Source organism: Vicugna pacos, chromosome 3 (assembly GCF_048564905.1).
Source record: "Vicugna pacos chromosome 3, VicPac4, whole genome shotgun sequence".
Classification (NCBI taxonomy): Eukaryota; Metazoa; Chordata; class Mammalia; order Artiodactyla; family Camelidae; genus Vicugna; species Vicugna pacos.
The window spans coordinates 120,626,580-120,646,592 of record NC_132989.1 but is presented as its reverse complement, the minus strand read 5'-3'; the positions used below and the strand labels follow the sequence as shown (position 1 = coordinate 120,646,592).

General features: G+C 54.4%; 1 protein-coding gene across 4 annotated transcripts in view; it reads left to right on the top strand.

The window, feature by feature from the left end:
• The window catches only part of PLEKHG4B (pleckstrin homology and RhoGEF domain containing G4B), a 57,980-nt gene that overhangs the window by 36,086 nt on the left and 1,881 nt on the right, over nt 1-20,013 (top strand). The window contains exons 7-20 of one of the 4 annotated variants that reach the window (XM_072958924.1): nt 851-937; nt 3,141-3,257; nt 3,565-3,663; nt 4,277-4,419; nt 4,949-5,069; nt 9,346-10,103; nt 12,824-13,073; nt 14,046-14,135; nt 14,209-14,439; nt 15,624-15,794; nt 16,296-16,476; nt 17,629-17,745; nt 17,943-18,182; nt 19,240-19,406. In XM_072958924.1, the coding sequence (XP_072815025.1) occupies nt 851-937; nt 3,141-3,257; nt 3,565-3,663; nt 4,277-4,419; nt 4,949-5,069; nt 9,346-10,103; nt 12,824-13,073; nt 14,046-14,135; nt 14,209-14,439; nt 15,624-15,794; nt 16,296-16,476; nt 17,629-17,745; nt 17,943-18,182; nt 19,240-19,406 (2,772 nt within the window). Of the gene's footprint in view, nt 1-850; nt 938-3,140; nt 3,258-3,564; nt 3,664-4,276; nt 4,420-4,948; nt 5,070-9,345; nt 10,104-12,820; nt 13,074-14,045; nt 14,136-14,208; nt 14,440-15,623; nt 15,795-16,295; nt 16,477-17,628; nt 17,746-17,942; nt 18,183-19,239; nt 19,407-20,013 lie in introns of all 4 variants that reach the window. The other 3 variants (XM_072958926.1, XM_072958923.1, XM_072958925.1) reach the window with 3 other exon arrangements.

Below are 20,013 nucleotides of genomic sequence, written 5' to 3'. Positions count from 1 at the left end.
ACCAGAAACGTTTGAGATTTACAAATGTTAGGCACTATACATAAAAATGGATTTTAAAAAAAGGTTTCTGTTGTACAGCACAGGGAACTATGTTCAATATTTTGTAATAACCTTTAATGGGAAAAATATAAAAACAAATGTATGTCTGTACATGCATGACTGGGACATTGTGCTGTACACCGGAAATTGACACATGGTAATTGACTTCACTTCAATTAGAAATAGTAATAAAAATGAAAACAAATTTTTTAAAAAGCAAAAAAAACCAAAAAAAAAAAAAAAAACAACCCCGGAAACAACCCACATGTACTCCATCTGCTGAATGGATGCCTGTGTTTGGTGGGCTACGACCCAGCTGTGGGAGGAATGACCACTGATCTCACAGCAACTTGGATGGACTTCAGGGCACCATGCTAAGTGAGAGAAGCCAGTACTGCATGAGTCTGTTTTATGACATCTGGAAAAGGCAAATTTATTGAGACGGAAAACAGATCGCTGGTTGCCAGGGGCCTGACTACTAAGGCATGTGAAAAAATTTGGAGGGGGAGCCAAACTGCTCTTTATTTTGATGGTGGTGGTGCTGACATGACTATAAGTTATGTCAAGACTTAGAGAACTGTACACCAAAAAGGATGAATTTTACTTTATGTAAATTATAACCAGTAAACCTGATTACAAATTCGTAAGGGCAAATACTTCACACTCAGAGCAAAAGCAAGTACATTTTATGTGTTCTAGCTTCTTTGGGAAAATATCAAAATAGAAGTAGAACCAATTAAAATTGGACAATTCTATTAGCTCAGTGAAGTTAAAAATTAGAGAGTGAATCAATATTTCTTTCTAATTTCAGAACACATCTCCTCCCATAATCCATAGTATTTTGCTATTGGTGGAGAAAGAATCAGCATTCAGGCCTGACAAGGATGCAATAATTCAGGTAATGGTTTTAGACCCTCAGCATAAGAGGTGGCGCTGAGTGATGCATAAAACTGGATAGTCAGGCACCTGGATGAGAGAAAACGTATTGAAGAGTTTCTGTAGGTTCTGGTTGCATCCGTACAGGAAGCTAGAAACATGTCTCCGATCCCTTGAATTCTTGTGGGTGTCCTGCAGAGCATAATAGCAGAAAACTTTTAAATATCTGGTCTTTTTTCTCAACCTCTTTTGTTTTCTTTCCTCCTCTTTCTTCTTGCTTCTTTCTCTTTTACCTGAAAACGTCTTTACTTTGCCTTCATTCTTTTTCCTTTTTAAAGCAGTCTAATTTTATTTATTTATTTTGGTTGGGGGGAAGCAATTAGATTTATTTATTTATTTATTTAATGGTGGTACTGGTCATTGAACCCAGGACCTCACGCACGCTAGGCATGTGCTCCACTGCTGAGCTATACCCTCCCCCACTTAGCCTTCGTTCCTGAAGGATATTTTTGCTGGGTGTAGAGTTTGGCTTGACAGTAGGTTTCTTGTTTGTTTGCTTGTTTGTTTTTCAGGACTTTAAAGATGTTGTCCTGTTGTCTTCTGCCCTGCATAGTTTCTGATGAAAAGTTCATAGTGAATCAAAAATTGCTCATCTGTAGGAAACCTACTTCTGAGATTTTCTCTTTCTTTTTAGCAAATGGACTGTAATGTGACTCAGCTTGGTTTCTTCTTACTTATACTGTTAGGTTTGGCTGAACTCTTGAACTTTTACTTTTATGCTTATCACCGAATTTAGGAAGTTTTAAGTCATCATTTCTAAAGAGTCTTTTTTGCCTCATTCTCTTTTCTCTTGATTTAAATTACATATACGTTGCTGATACTGTCCCATAAACCTTTGAGAATCTGGAGGTTTTTCTGTTTTTAATTTTTTAAATGTCTTTAATGTATTTTATTTATTTATTTATTTATGTTGGTGGGGGGAGGTAGTTAGATCTGCTTGTTTATTTTTGGAGGAGGGACTGGGGATTGAACCCAGGGCCTTCTGTTTGCTAAGCTTGTGCTCTACCGCTTGAGCTATACCCCCCCTTCTCACTCTTTTCTTCTCTCTTCTTCAGATCAGACTGTCTCTATTGATGTATCTTCACGTCTGTCATCTTCACTCAGCTCTTTAGCCCATCCAGTGAATTTTTTTAGTTCAGCTATTGTATTTTTCAGCTATAAAATTTTCAGTGGGTTTTAAAATACATTTTCTGTACCTCTGCAAAGATTTCCTATCCTTTCATTAATTTCAAACATTTTTCCTATATATCATCAAGCATAGTTGTAATAGCTGCTTTAAATTTTAAGTCCTTGTCTAGTTTTGACGCCTGTGTCTCTTCTGGGTTGGTCTCTGTCGATCATCTTTTCCCTTCAGAGTGTCACGTTTTCCTGGTTCTTTGTAAGTCAAGTAATTTTGGATTGTATCCTGGACATTGTCAGCATCCTATTGTAGAAACTGGATCCTGTTACAAACTTTCATAGAATGCTGTTTTAGTGAGCGTTTGCTTGATTAGACTGAGAACGATCAGCTGTGTGGGTCCAGCTACACACGGCTGGAGCTCCCTGCCCCTGCTTTCTCCGCTGTGGAAACTGACCTTCACTTTCTACCACAGCTCAATCCTCTGGCTGTTCAGGCCAGAAAGATGCCCATTTTCTATCTGAGCTTCAGCCACACCAGTCCCACCATATTGGCCACCTGCCTTCAGACCAAAGCCACAAAAGCGAGGAGCCACCCACGCTGGTCCTTTTACACATGTTCAGCTGCCTCCACCGTAGCCGGGTTGTGCTCACCCTGCAGAGCTCTCAGATGGGTGTCATGACACTCAGCGGGCGTAATGGGTCTGTGTGGGGAGGGGCAACGTGCCAGACCAGGGGTAGCTCATCTGTGATGTGTCCTCTGCCTTTTCCTGTCAGCATCTTCCTTCTCTTCTTCCCTGATTTCTCCATTCCTTTGGCCTTTCCTTCATTTCTCTTTGCTGCCCTCTCCTTTCACTTCTCACCTTCACACCTGTCCCCAGTCACATGCCCTCCAGTAGTGCTGCCAGCAGGCAGGATAGCTGAACCCCAGACTCGCCTCTCAATGCCCTCAGCCCAGGAAGACCAGTTCTCCTGGGAGTGAGCCATTCTAGGGGTTTTCCTGAGAGCTGCCTCTGTGACCGTGACCAGTGAATGCCTGTCCTTGGCAGTGTGAGCTCGTGGGCTCCCTGAAGGCCCTGCACAGACTCATCGACTGCTCCCAGCTGACTGCAGATCTCGAGGGCTCCTTTCCCTACAGCCACAGTGCCTGGCTCTGCTTCCGTCAGGTAAGATGCAGCTCACAGCTGCTGCCTGGGCCAGTCCCCTGGGCTTCTCCTCGGATGCATGTGTTCACTCAAATCAGAAAAGGCTGTCACCCCCCTGAGTCACAGTCACCATCCGCAGTCTGTTTCTGGACAGCTGCACAGTGGCGGGCTCAAGACACCCAGCCCTGGGCAGAGCAGAGGCTTCTGTGGACACTTGGAGGTCACTGGGCGACTGGACAGCAGGCTTTACAACTTGGGAACTCGCTACTGCTGGTTCAGCACCTAACAGAACCTGCATTTCTGTCTCCTGCCTCTCAAACCTCAACAGAAGCTGGACCCTTTTACCACAAACTGCGAGGAGGCCATTGTTTTCCTACGACACTCAGTCTGCTCCCTGAACACCCCCAGGACCCTGAGCACAGCACAGGTAGGTTCTTGTGCATTTTGTTTTATTTGACAGGTGGGTGGGAACACAGAGGTTTGGCCAAAACCATCATTTACAGTGGAAATTTTTGAGCCTGTTTTGACTCTATATCCCTTTCAATTAGCAAAAATCTTCCAAACCACTTCCTCCCCTTTGTGACCATAAAAGTCCCACTCCGCCCAGAAGAGAAACACCACCTCTACGTTTGCTGATGCACCGCCGAGGCACAAGTAATTGCTGTTAGGAGTGAGACACAGAGGTGGACTGGTGGGAGGGACCTCGATGGCTTAGGGACCCAGGGTCTGGAGACGGTGCCCAGGGTGTGCGGTGAAATCCGCTGGCCTCATCTAAATGCCAGGGTCTCTTGCTGCTGCCTTCAAGCTCTCCTCTTTCTACCTGCCCTCAGCCCTTCCTTCCCTTGGCCGAGGGCATCTGCGGCTGTGCAGCCTTCCTGCTGGTCCAGGGTGGCAAGTGTGGGTGTGCCCAACCCGCCGCACTTTAAGCTCAGTTGAAGGAGAAGGGACATGGGTCGGAGCCAACATGTCCACGTAGTGCTAGGCTTAAGAGGAGTGGCCTGGAGGAGGAGTTCCATGCATGTTTCTCCCACCCTGTGCAGGAGGTCGCAGTGTTGATCAGCAGGCACAAGGCAGTGATGAAGCATGTCCTGGAGGACGCACTGTTGGTGGCCCTCCGGCTGGAAGGTGGCACCGTGCTGGCCCAGCTGAGAAGGGAGGGCTGTGGTGCCGGCCAAGACTGCCGGTGAGTGTCCCCCAGAGCCGCGCTGGACTGCAGCCCACCCATGGCGATTCCCAGTGCTCTGCCTGGTCAGGGGAGGCCCATCTCCATCACATGCAGTGTCTCCAAGGAGTTCAAACCTCCATTCCCCTGACGGACACTCTGTGACTGACTAGAGCTCAATTCCCTCCAGAACCAAGGGAACCTAGCAGATTCCTCTAGGGCTCAAGTAGAGACAGAGTTCATTTCATGGGATTCAGCAGCAGTCTGTCCTAAGCGAGTGCTTCCTCGTCATTCCCTCGTGGTGCTGGGTCCACCCACCCGCCTTCCTCTGCCACCAGTGCAGTGTCTGAGCCCATGGCTGGTGGGGCATCACAGCTCGCAGTCTGTGGGCCTGCTTGGGCCGTGAGCCTCCTCTGGCTTCCATTTCTGTTAGATGTAGAGAGTACAGTTGTGTTTGTAACCAGGTGGTCACAACAGATGTTGCCTGGGGACTGGCTGTGAACAAACAGGTGATCAGGACACCACACCGACTGCTGCCTTCTCTTTCCAGAGATGCTGTCGAGGCTGCCTCCAGGCTGTACAACCAAGTGGACGAGGAGGTCCACAGGCTGGTCCTTGCATCCAACAGGTGTCTGCAGGAGCTGGAGAGTCTACAGGAAGGAGGTGACCAGGTCAGTGTCCACGGGGAGGCAACCAGTCAGGGCTCCAGGAAGTATGGGACCAGGTTGGTCTCTGCCACCTAAAATGACTGGTGTAACACTCAGTATTTTAATCTAGAGTCTTTTCACATACATAGGCATATAAGGCTTTTTAAAAGTTTGTATGTATTTTCAAGTGAAATCTGTATTATTCCATGAAGCACTAAGTCCAAGTTACGAGTGTGTAGCCTGGAGCCCCCGCACGGCCGGCAACATTGGGCGACAGGAAGAGGGACTGGGAGACGCTGGATGCTTGTGGCCTTTGCGTCCCTCTGGTGGCAGCTTGCCATGGGGCAGGCAGGGTAGGAGTCCCCAGGAGGGCCAGCAGACCCGGTAGGGTGTGTATGCTGTGTATTTTCCCTCCCTGGTCTCCCCACAAACAACTCCAGCTCCCCGCCATGGGCCAGCAGGGGCCCAGCTGGTGGGAGACGGTGACGCAGCTTATCCAGGCTTCAGGGAAGGGAACGAGAGACTGCCAGCACCCCTGGGCAGGAGCACAGGTAAGAGCCTGACCAGCTGGCCAGGCCTGGTGGTGGCCGCCTGGAGTGTGGCTGGCTCAGGACGCCCCGGCCTGGAGGCGGCCCCGCCTGGGGCTCCTCTGTCCTTGGGAAGTCCTGGAGTGGGGTCTCCTCGGCCTCCTCCTCCACCCTGTGGGGCCAATTCCCTGTCCTGCAGGGCCTGTTATTTCTTATCCATCATGTATTTTGTTATAAACATGCTTCAGGGCTTTCTGGAGAAAGACCTGCGTGTCCGATGATACCTTTTCTGGCTTCACTCTTCTCAGTAGCTTGTCTTCCCAGTGGTGACTCTGGGTCATTTAGCTTCATGGGTGCAGTCGAGAGCTTGCTCTGCCCTGCTCTTGACTTCGGCCTGCGCCCTGCCTCTCACTGGGCGCTCGCCCACCCAGGGCCTCAGAGCACCTCCCTGGCCAGCCCCGGCCCCCTGCTCTGGGAACTCTGGGGTTTCCTGGATCCCGCGCTTGCTGCTGGCTCACTCATTTTCCTCCTGTTCCATCTTCGGTGCACCGGGCTTCCTCCACTTCAGCACAGGTGTTCTCGCCTTCAGCGTTTACCCTGCTTGAGAGTTCTTCCTTCTTCTCAGACGTCTTGGTTTCCTTGCAGTTCTGTTTGCCGGTTCCTCTCAGTGTCCCCTCTTCACGGCACCTGCAATGCTGAGCGTGGTGTCTGGCCAGCCTCTGCCCCTCCAAGGCGCTTTCTGCAGGCTTGTTCTGGCTTCTCCTTTTCATGCTCGAGGCTCCCTGGTGACCTGGGCTGCTGCCCAGGTCGCTGGTGGGGATGGGCCATTGGAGGCTTCGTGCTGGTCCCTCTTCCTGGGCTGGTCATCCCTCTGGAGGCACCTACAGGTGAGGGAGGAGATGAGACTGGGTGTCCACTGGCCTCCTGCCGGCCTCATCCCCGGCAGAGAACACCCCAGGCCCTGCAGTGGGGGTGTCCACGTGGGGCTCCTGCCCCTCCACAGCACCCCCAGTCTACGTCACCTCCCCCTCGGGTTCCCGACCGCTCAAGATGCCCCAGGGGCCCCCACTGCCCCTGCCTGCCCTGGCTGTCTGCTGTCCCCACCCTTTATACCTCAAAAGAGTTTACTAAAATTTCAGCAGTGCTTCAGGAAGGAGCAAAATGAGTTATGTTTTAATCTGCCATCTCTGCCCAAAACTAAACTCATTTTAACCTAAAAATGAAATCATCCTATACAGCATGTTAAATTGTCTTTTTGACCTGAGATATGCATGCACACTGTGGAAGAATTAGCAAGGAAATAGGTTTCACCGGAGTGGGCTCGTGCTGCACATGCAGCGCTGCTCGGCCCTGACTGGGGCCAGGGTCAGGTGTGGGTGCTGCACACTCCAGCGGGAGGCTCCTGGGCTCTGTCCCACTGTTGGCTGTTACAGAAGTCACCCCATGCGCTTCACACCTTGTGACTGTTTGCAAATTACTAGGCTGGGATGACAGGTCAGAGCACGCATTTTCTAAGGTTTTCGCACACCTGCCAGTGGCCCTCTGACCGTGGCCGGCCTGCGCTCTCTGCATCCTTTCAAGGCCCACTTTCTCATTTGCCAGTCTGACAGGTGAAGATAAAATGGCTCATCACTGTCTGAGTTCAGATTTTTTATGCTACAATTGAACGTTTTTGTCATATATTTATTGGTTATTTTTATTTATTCTCTAATAAATTGCTTTTTCGTGCATTTGGCCAATTTCTCAACAATTTGCAATAGTTCCACTATGTTACATCTAATCCTTTGATTGTGTTGCAAGTATTTGTAATTTGTCCTTTCATCTTACTTATGATTTAAATGGCCTTTCCTACCTTAAGGCTACAGAACGACTAAAGTATTCCATCAAAAGACTTTCATGGTTTGAATTTTTCCATTTAATTCTCCAAACCAACTGGAATTTATTAATTTTGGGACTCCACCGATAAGGTGCCTCTGCTCTGCTGACCCGTTCCTCTTTCTCACCTGGCAGTTCCAGAAGCTTCCTCACAAAAATCTGGGTTCATGGTGTTTTCCATGACTCTGTCCACAAAGAGCACATACACTGGTCTCTCTCCTCTGCTCTTACATCTAAGACCATTAAACACAATTATTCTGGTTGCAGATCTAGCCCAATGGCTCTATTTTTAATAACAAACCTTTTCCTGAGTGAAAACAACCAGATGCCCCTGCATTGCTTTGTGACAAGAACTGCTCGTGGAAATGAAGGCTTACCTTTGACGCGCTCAGTGTGAGCCCAGTGATGTTGCCATGGGAGTTATGTCTCTAAAGCAACAACCTTGACCTGGTGGGGCTACATCGCGGGCGGGCCTGCCATCACCCCTCCATCTCCCAGTGGCCCTCCAGAGTCCCAGCGCCACCAGCCTGAAGAGTATTTCTGGGGTTTGGGTACCATAGTAACAAATGTGAAATGGAAATGTCTGGATCTATTTTTCAATGACCTTAATTTCCTTTTCCAAACAATGAAAATAGTTATAAACTTGAGCTACAGAGATCTGTGGTCATCCCTCCCCAGCCCTATCCACAGACTGAAAAAGCGCAAGTGTCAGAACAGTGGTTCCAGCTGCAGCTGCGTGGCCTTCGTTGCCATGATTACGTAGGATGCAGCCAGGAGATGTGTCAAGACAAGGCGTATGGCTGTAGGAACCAGGTGTACCAGCCCTGAGGAGGCGTCTGATGCCTCCTGCATCCTCTGAAATCTTAGATCTGGACTCCTTCACATGTATAAAAGTAAACCCTTCTTTTCCTACATAGATCAAATCATGGCTTGGAAAAGGAGGGGAGGAACTCCTCGGGCCTTTGGAGCTGCTCTCTCCGGGGAGCATGAAGCGAAGGCAGGCGCCCCAGGACAGGCAGATGGTGGGTGCCCCCCAGGATACACGCAGGGATGCCCAGAGGAAGTGCCAGGGCTTGTTCTGATTGCTTCTTGGGCCACAGCGGTACTGTCAGAGAGGACTGAGGCCGACGGGAGGGAGCGCTCTGGGCACAGAGGAGGTGACCCAGGACTTGAGAAGGAGTCTAAGCACCACAGCCAGCCAAGCGGAGCAGAGGGAGGGGGAGTTCTGCAAGGAGGTAAGAGCCCCAGCGCAGTCTCTCCTGGCCCAATGCTTTGCTGCCAGCACTCACTGAGTGTCGTCTGGGGCCCGAGCGGGCCGGGCTCTGGGATGGCTGCAGCACCCCTGTCAGACCGCCCCTAGGCTCTCCATAGACCTGTGAAGAGTTTATTTATCGTACCAGACAGATAGGCCACAGGGACACGTGAGCTTTATTTCATGTTTGCCAGTTCAGTGATAAAAGCTCCGAAACCATCACTGCCCATGGCAGGCACCTGCACACTTGCAGTGCTCTAGAATTGCCCACCGTGTAGGTGCCAGGGCCGGAGCCCTCAGGACACAGAATCCAAGGGGCCAGGGCAGGGCAGGAACTCTCTGCCCTGTCTCTGCCCCTCGGACTCCCACACCAGGCAGAGGTGTAGATTGCTTCACGGTCTCTCCAGCCCTGAGGCCCCCAGTCAAGTCTGGTCAGCAGTTGTCCCTGTGGGCCGAGGGTCTTCCTCTCACTCTGGCCTTTGACTCACCCTGGTCCTTGGTTTGGGCAACCTGGTCAGCAGGACGAGCGTGACCTGAGTTTACTCCAGCTGCTTGTTGGCTACAAGCTACTGAGTGGGGCCCACCAGGCCATCTGGGCCATGACCATCCCTCATTGCTCTGACCAGTGCCCTCCTTTGCTGTGCAGGTGAGCGGGTGGACACCGCAGTGCAGTGAGTGCCTGGAACACCTGGTTGCTGAGGATCTGAAGCGTTGTCACCAGGAGACCACAGAGCCACCCATGCAGAGCCTCCCCAGGGCGAGCGTGGCAGTGTCGGGCCTGGGCGGCCAGCAGGCACTGCCTCAGGGGCACACCTCGTGGCTGCAGTGCCAGCAGACCCGACTCCCCTGGCAAGAGGCCTGTGGAGAGGCAGCCCTGGGCCCTAGCACCCCGCCTGTGGTCCACAGCCCCCCGAATCATGAGCTTCCCCGGGGGCTGGAGGAGCAGCCCCCTGAGCCTACCTGGATCCTCGTCAGTGACCCTGAGGGCTGCACTGGAGAGTGGTCCCAATGGCTGCCCAGCTGCCCTGGACAGGCTGCTCTGTGTGGGCAGGAGGGTGAGCACCTGGGCACAGGTGTGCAGGACCAGAACAGCAGCTCCACAGGCTCCTCTGAGCCCTTCCAGACACCAGCTTCCCAGCCCAGGAGGCACCCCCTGAAGAAAATTATGAGAAAAACACAAAGCTTTGAGATTCCTCCACCTGAGAGTGACCCCAGGGACTCCCACCAGCCAGGCCACAATGAGATCTTTATCAAAGGAGTGGAGGTGACCAGCATTGCGACCTCAGAGAAGCAGCCCCTGCCAAGACCACGTGCCAAGAGCCCCCTGGTCCCTCGGAACCGGAGTCTGTCCTCTCCCTCCAGGATCCACCCCACTGCAGAGGACAGGCAGGGGCAAGCAGGAAGGTAAGGTGAATGCCCTCCAGCCTGGTGGTCAGGGGGACCTAGACCAGCCTGAGGGCCTGGTGGTCAGTGGGGACCTAGACCGGCCTGTGGGCCAGGTGGTCAGGGGGGACCTAGAAACCCAAAGCTGTTAAGTGTGCTTCTGCAAGGTGGGAAATCCACAGACACCCTGCAGGCCCACCCCATTCAGTCCAGGTGGAAATGCTCAGGTCTGAATTTAAACATGACATTGGTTACCTCCCTGTGCTCAGAACAGAATCCTGAAAACTGCTTCCTTTTCTGGGCATGTGGTGACCTAGTACACCCGCTCTGATGCTTAAACAACCAACCCGAGTTATTTAGAGTCCATTTGTAGAAAATCATAATAAGCGAATCGAGCCCACAATATGAATAAATTACCTTAAAAACTGCTTTTTAAAAAGTCTCTAAGTATTGAGGTAAGAAGTGTGCTTGTTTATCTGTTGCCCAAAGATGTTTATTTCAGTTTGTTAAATCTATAGGAAGATGTTTGCAGAAAGATACTTTTTGTTAGTTGTTGGGATAAAAAGTGGTCGAGGGCCCCGCCCACCCCGGTGGTGGTCAGTGGCACTGGCCTGGCCTCGCAGCCTCTGAGTTGCTTGTCCCTGTTCACAGTGAGCGCTGGGCTGGAGGGGGTGTCCTCCTGGGGGTTTTTTGCTCACTTGAAGAGCCCATGTGTGCTTCCTCCAGAAAGCAGCTTGAATCTGAACTGAGATGGTTATAGAATTCTCCTCTGAAACACCTTCTACCTTGTTAAAGGTGGAACCTTGTAGGGGACGAGGAGGTGGCAGGGGTGCATGTTGTGGGCGGCCTGCTGGCTCCTTAAGTTTTCGAGACAGCAGAAGGCAGGAGTTAGCCGGTCCACTCGCAGAGAGCCACACGGTCACCCAGAGTGGATGTCTAGGGTCAGGGAGGGAGCAGGCTTATGAAGCTGTCCTGACTTTGCCACAGGGGACATGTCCCCCTGTACTGTTCACAAGTCTGGAACCTCCAAGCCCAGGTCTGGTCACCAGGACTCCATGCAGCCAGGAAGTCCTCACACACCAGGGCCGGGGCGGGGGCTTCATGTGAACCACCCCATCTTTCCTGGAAATCCAGACCTCCTGCCTGTTGTCCAGAGGGAGCTCCTGTCCCCTGGCCAGCAGTCATTTCCACAGAAATTTCTAGCCCTTATGACCTCGTGAGTCAATGTCCATTTACTTGGTCCAACTCTCCAGAACAACTGGTGTGTGTGTTTTAATTCTGGGTGCTAAAGGACACGTTTTCAGTGAATGTCGACAGGGCCTTCTGGTGTGTGGGGGCATCTCGCACCACAGCTCCAGGACCCTGATGAGCAGAAGGTGCTGTCTTCCCAGAAGCAAAAAGCACCTATAAAGTCTGTTCTGTGCTGTGGAATGGGGCAGCCTGGGTCTGCTGCAAACAGATGAGCTCACGGCATTCTGACCATAGTGCTTTTTTTCCCAATCGAAAAAAAAAGACTCAAGCAAGGACAAATAATGGCAGAAAACACCTGCCAGCCCCCATTGGTGTCAGCAGGGTTGGGCAGTTTAAGAAGGTCACTGGTAGGGTGCCATCACAGGGTAGAGAAGCAATGAGCCTCATTGCTCGTGATGGGGCCAGTTCACCAGCGACCACAACTTCGAAGTGCAGTTGGTGGGTGCCGTCCGCAGGACAGAAGTGCATAGCTGCATGGACCCCACACCAGCCAGAGCCCAGGGAGCCCTTGCAGGGGGACCCAGCCCAGGCAGGGGGGTGGTGTCTGCTGCTGCCCATCTCCGCCCGCACCGTTCCGGGCCTAGGCCAGGTCTCCGTCTTCTGCTCCAGCTGCTTCTCTGCCTCTGGGTTGGATGCCGCTAAGTAAAGCTGACTTGTGTGTGTCAGGAGCCTGTTTTCTCATGAATGTCCACTACAGCCTTCTTGGCAGAGGGCATGCTGTAGGGGGCCTGCGAATCTTCCTCTTGCCAGAGCTGACCCCCAAAGAGGGTGCAGGGGTCAAACCAGCTGGGCCTGGGGTTGACTTTAGGGAGCCTGCGAATCTCCTCCTCAGTTTCCAGAAGGGTTTTCCCTGGAAAAGCGTGGTCACAGCGTGGAAGTGCTTGTACAGCAATGTTCTTCCCGCTATGACCCCTCCATGCTACTGCTTGTATGTACGTACGTACGTATGTATGTACGTATGTATTGTGTATGTATGTACGTATGTACATATGTATATACGTACCGTGTATGCATGTGTGTACGTATGTACATGTGTATGTACGTATGTATTGTGTGTATTACGTACGTACGTACGTATTGTGTATGTATGTATGTATTATGTATTTTCGCAGCAGAGGGGCAGTAATTAGGTTTATTTACTTGGTTTTTTGTTGGAGGTGCTGGGGATTGAAACCAGGACCTCGTGCATGCTAGGTGTGCAACTCTGCCACTGAGCTACACCCTCCCCGCCCTTTTTAAATTTTTTTTTCTTGCTTCTTGTCTTTTCTCATCTCAGAGGAGCAACTCCAGTAACAGATATGCAGCATGCTCAAAGCTATTTGTTGCCAAAGACAGGAAACCTTATGGGACTCTTTTTTGTGCATCTCTGCTGTATTTAACCCTGTTAATTTCTCTGGAGTTTCAGCCTCTTCTGTTTCTCACGAGGCAGGAGCCTCATGAGGCCGCCAGCCGCTGGCCTGAGCATTTCCTCCGGCTCTGTCTTCCAGCAGCCGACTGCAGCACATAGTGGCCGAGATGATCTTCACAGAGAGGGAGTACGTGAGGTCCTTAGGATACGTCATCGACAACTACTTTCCAGAAGTGGAGAGGACCGACCTGCCCCAGGACCTGCGAGGGAAGTGCAGTGTCATCTTTGGGAACTGGGAGAAACTCTACACCTTCCACCGCCAGCACTTCCTCCAGGAGCTGGAGTGCTGCAGGCACTGCCCCTTGGACGTGGGCCGCGGGTTCCTGAGACACGTGAGTACCCCCAGGCCCAGTGTGAGGGCAGCGCAAGGCCAGCCCAGCGCCTCCTGGGAGAGACCCACGTTTCAAGCAGGTGGATCCTTGCGTCCAGGTCGGGAGACGCATCCCTAACAGTCACCACCGTCGATAGGCAGAGACCACAGCCCGTAGGTCTCCCAGCTCTGGGCTCTCCACCCCTCGTATCAGTGGATGGCACCCTTGTCAAGAGCCCCTGGCACAGGGGCTGCACCTGCATCATCACACCTAATCTGTCCACAGCCCCGCTGCTCATCACTTGAGGCTGGTTGGCCAAAAGAAAATTCCAAAACCAGTTTGCTCCCTGCATGTAGGAAGCCCACCTAGTCCCTGTCACAGGCCTCCTGTGAGCCCGCCCAGCTCTCCTCCAGGTGGGCCCTAGGACCTGCCTGGCCAGTTCTGGGAGCCACGTGGACGCATTAGTCTGAGATAAGTCTCTTCTCAACGTGAATGTTGAGTCTTCAATAAAATCCTTAATTTACTCTGAAAAGAAAGCTCTTTCAACAAGTAGTTACCAAGCACTGTTCAGGGCACTGGGGCAGTGTCTGTGCTGGTTATCAAATATGAATTACCGTGACCAAATGCCCGTGCATGAAAGAAACCTCACGTTGTGTCTTTTCAGCCATTTCTTAAGAGCTTTTTGCCATAATGTGCAACTTCCATGTTGTTTTATGTTAACAGCAATCCTGAGAATTTTAAATGTTAATGAATATTGCAGACTATCCGCAGGCCTTCACTCTGAGCAGCCCCCTCGCCTCTTCCCCAACACTCGGTACTTTAAGACCATTTCTAGGACTGTGGCATTGACCCCAGCAGCTCCCACCATGCTTGGGGAGCTGGCAGTGTCTAATGTAGCAGGGTCCCCTCTCCTGACTGCAGAGAGACCTGCAGGGCTGGGCGGGCTCGGGTTCTGACCCCAGGCCAGCTCAGGCACCCCGCTCTCCTTTGCAGGAAGAGCAGTTTGGCCTGTACGCACTCTATAGCAAGAACAAGCCACGGTCGGACGCCCTGCTCTGCACCCACGGCAACGCCTTCTTCAAGGTTGTCCCCTGCCCGTGAGCCTGCGAGCCTCGTGGCCCAGTGCAGCCCAGGCTGACCCTCTGCCCCCTTGCAGGACAAGCAGCGGGAGCTGGGGGACAGGATGGACCTGGCCTCCTACCTGCTGAAGCCAGTGCAGCGTCTGGGCAAGTACGCACTGCTGCTCCAGGACCTGGTCAAGGAGGCCAGCCACTGCCCCACCCGCGAGCAGGAGCTGGGAGAGCTGCAGGCTGCCGAGGATGTGGTCCGCTTCCAGCTGCGCCACGGCAATGATCTGCTGGCCATGGACGCCCTCCGTGGCTGCGACGTGAGTGCCACGAGCCCCAGTGGGCTAGAGCAGGCCTGCGGGGGAGTGTCCACGCTTAAGACCCCAAAGCCCCACCCGGAGGGGAGGGGAGGGGGCTCCAGGGAGACACAGTGTGGAAGACAGGATGGCTCTCAAGGTACCTCAGCTTGTTGGGCAATTTTTAAATAACTGGATGCCTGAAAATTTGACCTTGGCCTCAGGCTTTGGGCCTGGACCTACCAGTTCGCCTCCTCTGGAGGCTGGCAGGGAGGGCGGGGGCGAGGCCAGTGCTCAAGACCAGCATGGGACCTCCCTCCCAGGCGGGACAAGCCCAGAGCTCTCTGGTCGGAATGGAAACACTCGTAGCTTGCTAAAGCAGCATTAAGAGTCCCAAGACACCACAGATTAGCCCCAGGTGGTCACCCCCAGAACCCGCTGGCCTGATCTGATTGAGCGATTTGGGAGGGCTCAGCGCCACTAAGGACAGGGCCATCCACGGGAGGGAAATGTGGGAGAGACTGCTCCCCTGGGCTCAGTCATTCGGGAAGCTTTCCACAGAGAGACGTCAGCCTGACCCCCGCCCCAACACAGCCGGCACACGGGCTCCAAGGACCGCCTGGGCGTTAAACACACAGTGAGACTCCAGCAGCATCGACAGGGGGCTTTTGTTAAAGTGGACAAAGCGGCTGTCAGGTGGAAAGTTAAGTAAAACTGAAGAGAAGTTTCCGCTGTAACCTCTGCACAGCGAGTGGGGACGTGTGCACGCAGCCCCCACGGATGGATGCAGCACCCACGTCCCAGCACAGCTGGTGTCCTACAACCAGCCCAGTCTGACACTGTCTCCCCAGCGCTGGCGTCAGACCCCAGGCCAAGGGCTCAGTCACAAGACCACCCCCGACCCTGCACACACTCCAGACGCCAGTCTGAAGTCAGGCCATGACCTGTGCTTCTGACTGACTGGCTGTAAACCAGGGGTTCCCACAAGCCCCCCAGGGTTCAATTAATTTGCGAGCATGGCTCACAGAACTCAGGGAAACACTGACCACAAGGTCGCAGTTCATCTTAAAGGCTATGGCTCAGGAACAGCCAGCTGGAAGAGACACATAGCGCGAGGAGCGGGGAGGGGGCTCAAGCCCTCGCCCTCCCCAGGGGTCAGGGCTGGGGTCAGGTCCCACCCTCCCTGAGGGAGGCTCGCTCACCTGCAGGTGGACCTGAGGGAGCAGGGGCGGCTGAGGTGCCAGGACGAGTTCCTCGTTTGCTGTGGGAGAAAGAAGCACCTGAGGCGTGTGTTCCTCTTTGAGGACCTCATCTTGTTCAGCAAGACCCAGAGGGCGGACGGAGGCGGGGCCGTGTACCTGTACACGCAGTCCTTCAAGGTAGTGCCAGCAGTGTGTGTTGTTTTCTGTGGTTCTTCCACTGAATTCGGAGAGCCTTGGGCCTCCAGCGGCTGCAAGGGGACATTTGTCCTTCCCTGCTCCGGGTGCACATCCCAAATGTCTCCTCAACCAGTGGCTTCATTTCGGGCTTGGGTGAAGGCAAACAGAACACAGAGGAGGCATGGCCCCCGCCTGTCCCTCTGCTGGGCCCTGGGGGCGAAGTCTCCTGGGAAGGGCCCCACCCCAAAACCTCACCTGCCGAGCTGGTCAGTGGGGTCCTTAGAGGAGGAGCCAGGGAACTTTCCTGGGGAAGGGATGACTGAGGCCCACGAGGGAGCTGTGCGGTCAGGGCAGGAGTGCAGTCATCCAGCCTCGAGCCAACAGCTCGGTTTCTGGGGGACGGGACCTCCAGCACTGAGGTGTGGGGTCAGACATCAGCCAGGAAGCAGTCAGTTGTCCAAAGGGAAGAGTCTGAGGTCCCCTTGGTGCTTGTGGCTGCAGACGGCGGAGATTGGGATGACAGAGAACGTCGGGGACAGCGGCTTGAGGTTTGAGATCTGGTTCCTCAGGCGGCGGAAACCCCAGGACACCTATGTCCTCCAGGCGAGCTCCGCAGAGGTCAAGACCGCCTGGACGGATGTCTTAGGGAGGATCCTGTGGCAGCAGGCGCTGCGGAACAGAGGTGGGGCAGGGCAGAGGGGAGGGCCTCTCTGCATGCAGGTCTGGGTATGGGTCACGGGCAGTCCCAGGGCCCCTCAGTCAGCTCATTCACCAGGTAGTGCCTGGATCCACCCCTCAGCACACAACACTTCCTCTTAGAACAATGAGTAAGACCCCTGCCCCACACGCTAGAGAAGGATCCCACCCAGGCTCCCAGAAGCCCTCAGACCTGCTGAGTTGAGTTTCCTGCCCCACCCTGTTGTCAAGGCCCCCGGTCCCCTGGATGCTGCACTGATGGCCAGCCTGTGGTCTCCCCGCAGGGAAGGCCCCCCACCCCCGTCCTCTCCTCCCCTTGACTTCATCACTGGGGCACCTCTGTCTACCCCCAGGTGCCCGGCTGCTACAAATACCACTGTCATAGCGACCCCTCCAAGCAGGTGCTCCTCGAGGCTTGACCCCAAGGCCTGAGAAACCCTAACACCCTAGCATCCAAACACGACCACCTGGCCCTCAGGGCCTGCCACCCTGGCCAGAGCCTTGACTTGTCACCAGAGATGCCCCACAGCACCCTCAACTGCTGCCTCCTTCAGCACACCAACGTGCACAGACATGCACGTGCTCATACACAAACATACGTACAGACACACGCGCGTGCACACACACACACATGGCTGCTGTACTCAGGGCACCCAGTGGCTCCTCAGCCCCCTAGGACTCAGTCAGCCCTCGTGAGGAGTAGGACGCCTAGTCCCTCCACCCTGCCATCCCCTCTGCTCCTGTCTCTCCTTCAGCCCCCCAACCACAGTTGCCGTCTTGTTTCTCTCTGCTTGGTTTTCCAAGCATGAACTCACGCTCAGACTCTCACCTCCTCTCAGTATCAGGCACGTGGACACTTGTTAGTTTGTCTTTCACGTGGCCACGCCCTGCCTGGGGGCCTCTGTCCCCCTCCAAGATCTCCCTTCATCTGCAGACAGGGACTGTCCCCTCCCTCCCCGGTTGGACACCCAGTTTCTTGGCTCACCCCCCTGGGCTCCCTGAGAAAGGCCGGGCCGGCACTGCAGCAGGCGCAGTGTCCCAGCAACACCCGGGAGCAGGGCGGGGAGCAGAGCGTCGTCAGGGTACAAGTAAACCCAAGGAGTCGCGTGGAAACCTACCCCACACGCTCCTGTCTCAGAACTCAGGGTGCAGGAGACGGTGTCCTTGGGGCTCGGCAGCAAGCCGTTCGTGGACGTCACGCCCAGCCACGCAGCCATAAGCCACCGGGCCATCGATTGTACCACAAAGGGAGCAGGTCAGCAGCCGTCGCCCTCTCACTGCACCCTGTCTACCCCGTGGCCACCACCTCGGGCTGGATGGGTGGCGGCCACAGGGTGCCCGATGTGACCGTGGGGGAAGAAACCTGGTCGGTCTTCCAGGTGGCCATCTTGTTCTTGAATCTAGGCTGCACCTCCAGAGTAGAGGCCAGACTTGTCTTCTGTTCCCATCCAGAGGGACCAACCCCAGCATGCATAGCTGTGCCCTCCTTCAAGAGACCGCACTCCACCATCTCGGACAGCAGCACCTCCTCCTCCAGCAGCCAGTCCTCCTCTGCCCTGGGGCCGCTGCACCTGCAGGCGTCTGCCAGCACAAACCGTGCAAGCCTGCTGAGCCCTGCCTACTGCCCTTGGCCACAGGACATCCACGAGGAGGACGAGCCGGGGCAGGGTTCCGGGAGCCCACCTTCCCTGCGTGAGTGCCCTCGTGCACTGGAGCAGCTCGGGTCGGGTGCCAGCTCACGTGTTCAGTATTTCACCTGATTTTATACACTGCCAAAAGTTTCCAAACAATGTGGAAATTTTCTTTTATTAAAGCAAAAAAAAAGGTCTTCCGCTTCCACTCCAGACAAGGTAACTGGAAAAGATTTATAACAAACAAGCAAAAAAACAAAAACAGACAGAACAAATGCCCTCCAAAGCCCCAAATGTGCCACTGCTACCCATGAAATCATTTCTGAGGGTGTCCCCCACCTACCCCAAAGGCATCTCTGTGCCCGGGGGTGCTGGTGCTGGGCATGAGACCCACTGGGGGAGCCCAGGCGAGCTGCTCCATCGCCTGCCCTGAGCGACCACTCTCCTGGGCGCCTCCTTCATGCTCAGGCTGCAGGTGGCTCCATCTGAACTGCAGGAGGCAGCCTCAGGTCAGGCCTGAGTCTGGATGTGGGGTCTCTCCGGCATGGAGCCCATTTGTAAGACGAGGCAAAGGGTCTGTGCTCGGCCTCCTACCCCCAGCACAGCACGTGGGGAAGCCACCCGACTGCCACTTGCAAGGTTGCTGCTGAGCTCAGGCTGGGGCCCCACTGTGGGGAGCAACCCTGTGGGCCTGGACCCTGCAGCCGAGGCTCCATCTGGGGTGACACGGGACAGGCCCCTGGGAACACGCCTCCCATCCAGTCCTAGTCCCGCTTTCTGTGGAAGCCACGTGGTCCTTCTTGCCTCACTTCTGGCTTTCCTCCCGTGGACTAGCACTTGGTGCCAAGTCTGAGACTTCTGCTGGCGGAGAGCTCGGCCTGAGCACCTCCCTGCCAGCCTTCCCTGGCCTCCTGATTTCCGAAAAGCTGTCAGGACCCTCTTGTCCAAGAGCATCAATGTTGTCTGACCTCTAGTGGTGCCGTCCCTCCTGCTCTGACCGGCTGTGAATCTGCACTGTCTCATCCTCCCTTCACAAGGCTCAGGGTCCGAGTGCCGGCCAGGTGGTGGTGGGGCACCGTGAGGCTGGAGGACAGTCCTCACTGGGCCCCTCTTTGCAGAGACTGAGAGCTTTGAGCCTTCACACTGCACGTCGGGGGACGGCGGCCCTGGCCTCCACCGGCCGTCCCAGCACCCCACAGAGCTGTTCTCTGACGAGGATGCTTGCCTGGCCCTTCCCAGGAGGGGCTCACAGCCGCAGCGCGACGGGGGCCAGTTCATCACCACGGTGAGTACCCTCCTCCAAGCCCCCACATGAGAGGCCAAGGTGCTTTGGGGGGTCAGTGCCTGCCCAAGTGATGCTGGGGTGCCCGTGACCACACAGACCACCCCTCATGGACCACCCTGTTTGTGAATCGGCCCCACACTCCAGCGCCCACTGGCTCTATCCCCAATTCCGAGTTACGTAGAGATTTGCAGGCCTCCTGGGCACCTGGATTCCACCCACCACACAGGCTGCACTCGTGCTGTCCAGCACATGCTGGTTCCAGGCTCAGCCAGGCCCACTCCAAGCCTTGCTCAAGCCCCCACAGTCCTGGGTGAGGGAGGACTTGCAGTTGGCCAAGGAGGTTTGTGAAGCCAGCCCCAGATGGGCCAGGGTCAGGGGCTCACCTCCAGCCCCGCCCTCTGACAGGATCGCATTCTGGGCAAGTCACAGTATCTCCCGTGCTGATGCAGGTGTGGGGGTGTCAGGAGGGCCTGACATCTGCCCCAGCCTGGTGCAGAGAGCACGGGAGACCCCAGACACCCTGGATGCGCACAGAGACCTCAGACCCTGAAAGGGAGAGACTGAGGGGACAACCAGACAGGAAAGCACACATCACCTCTTTCAAAGA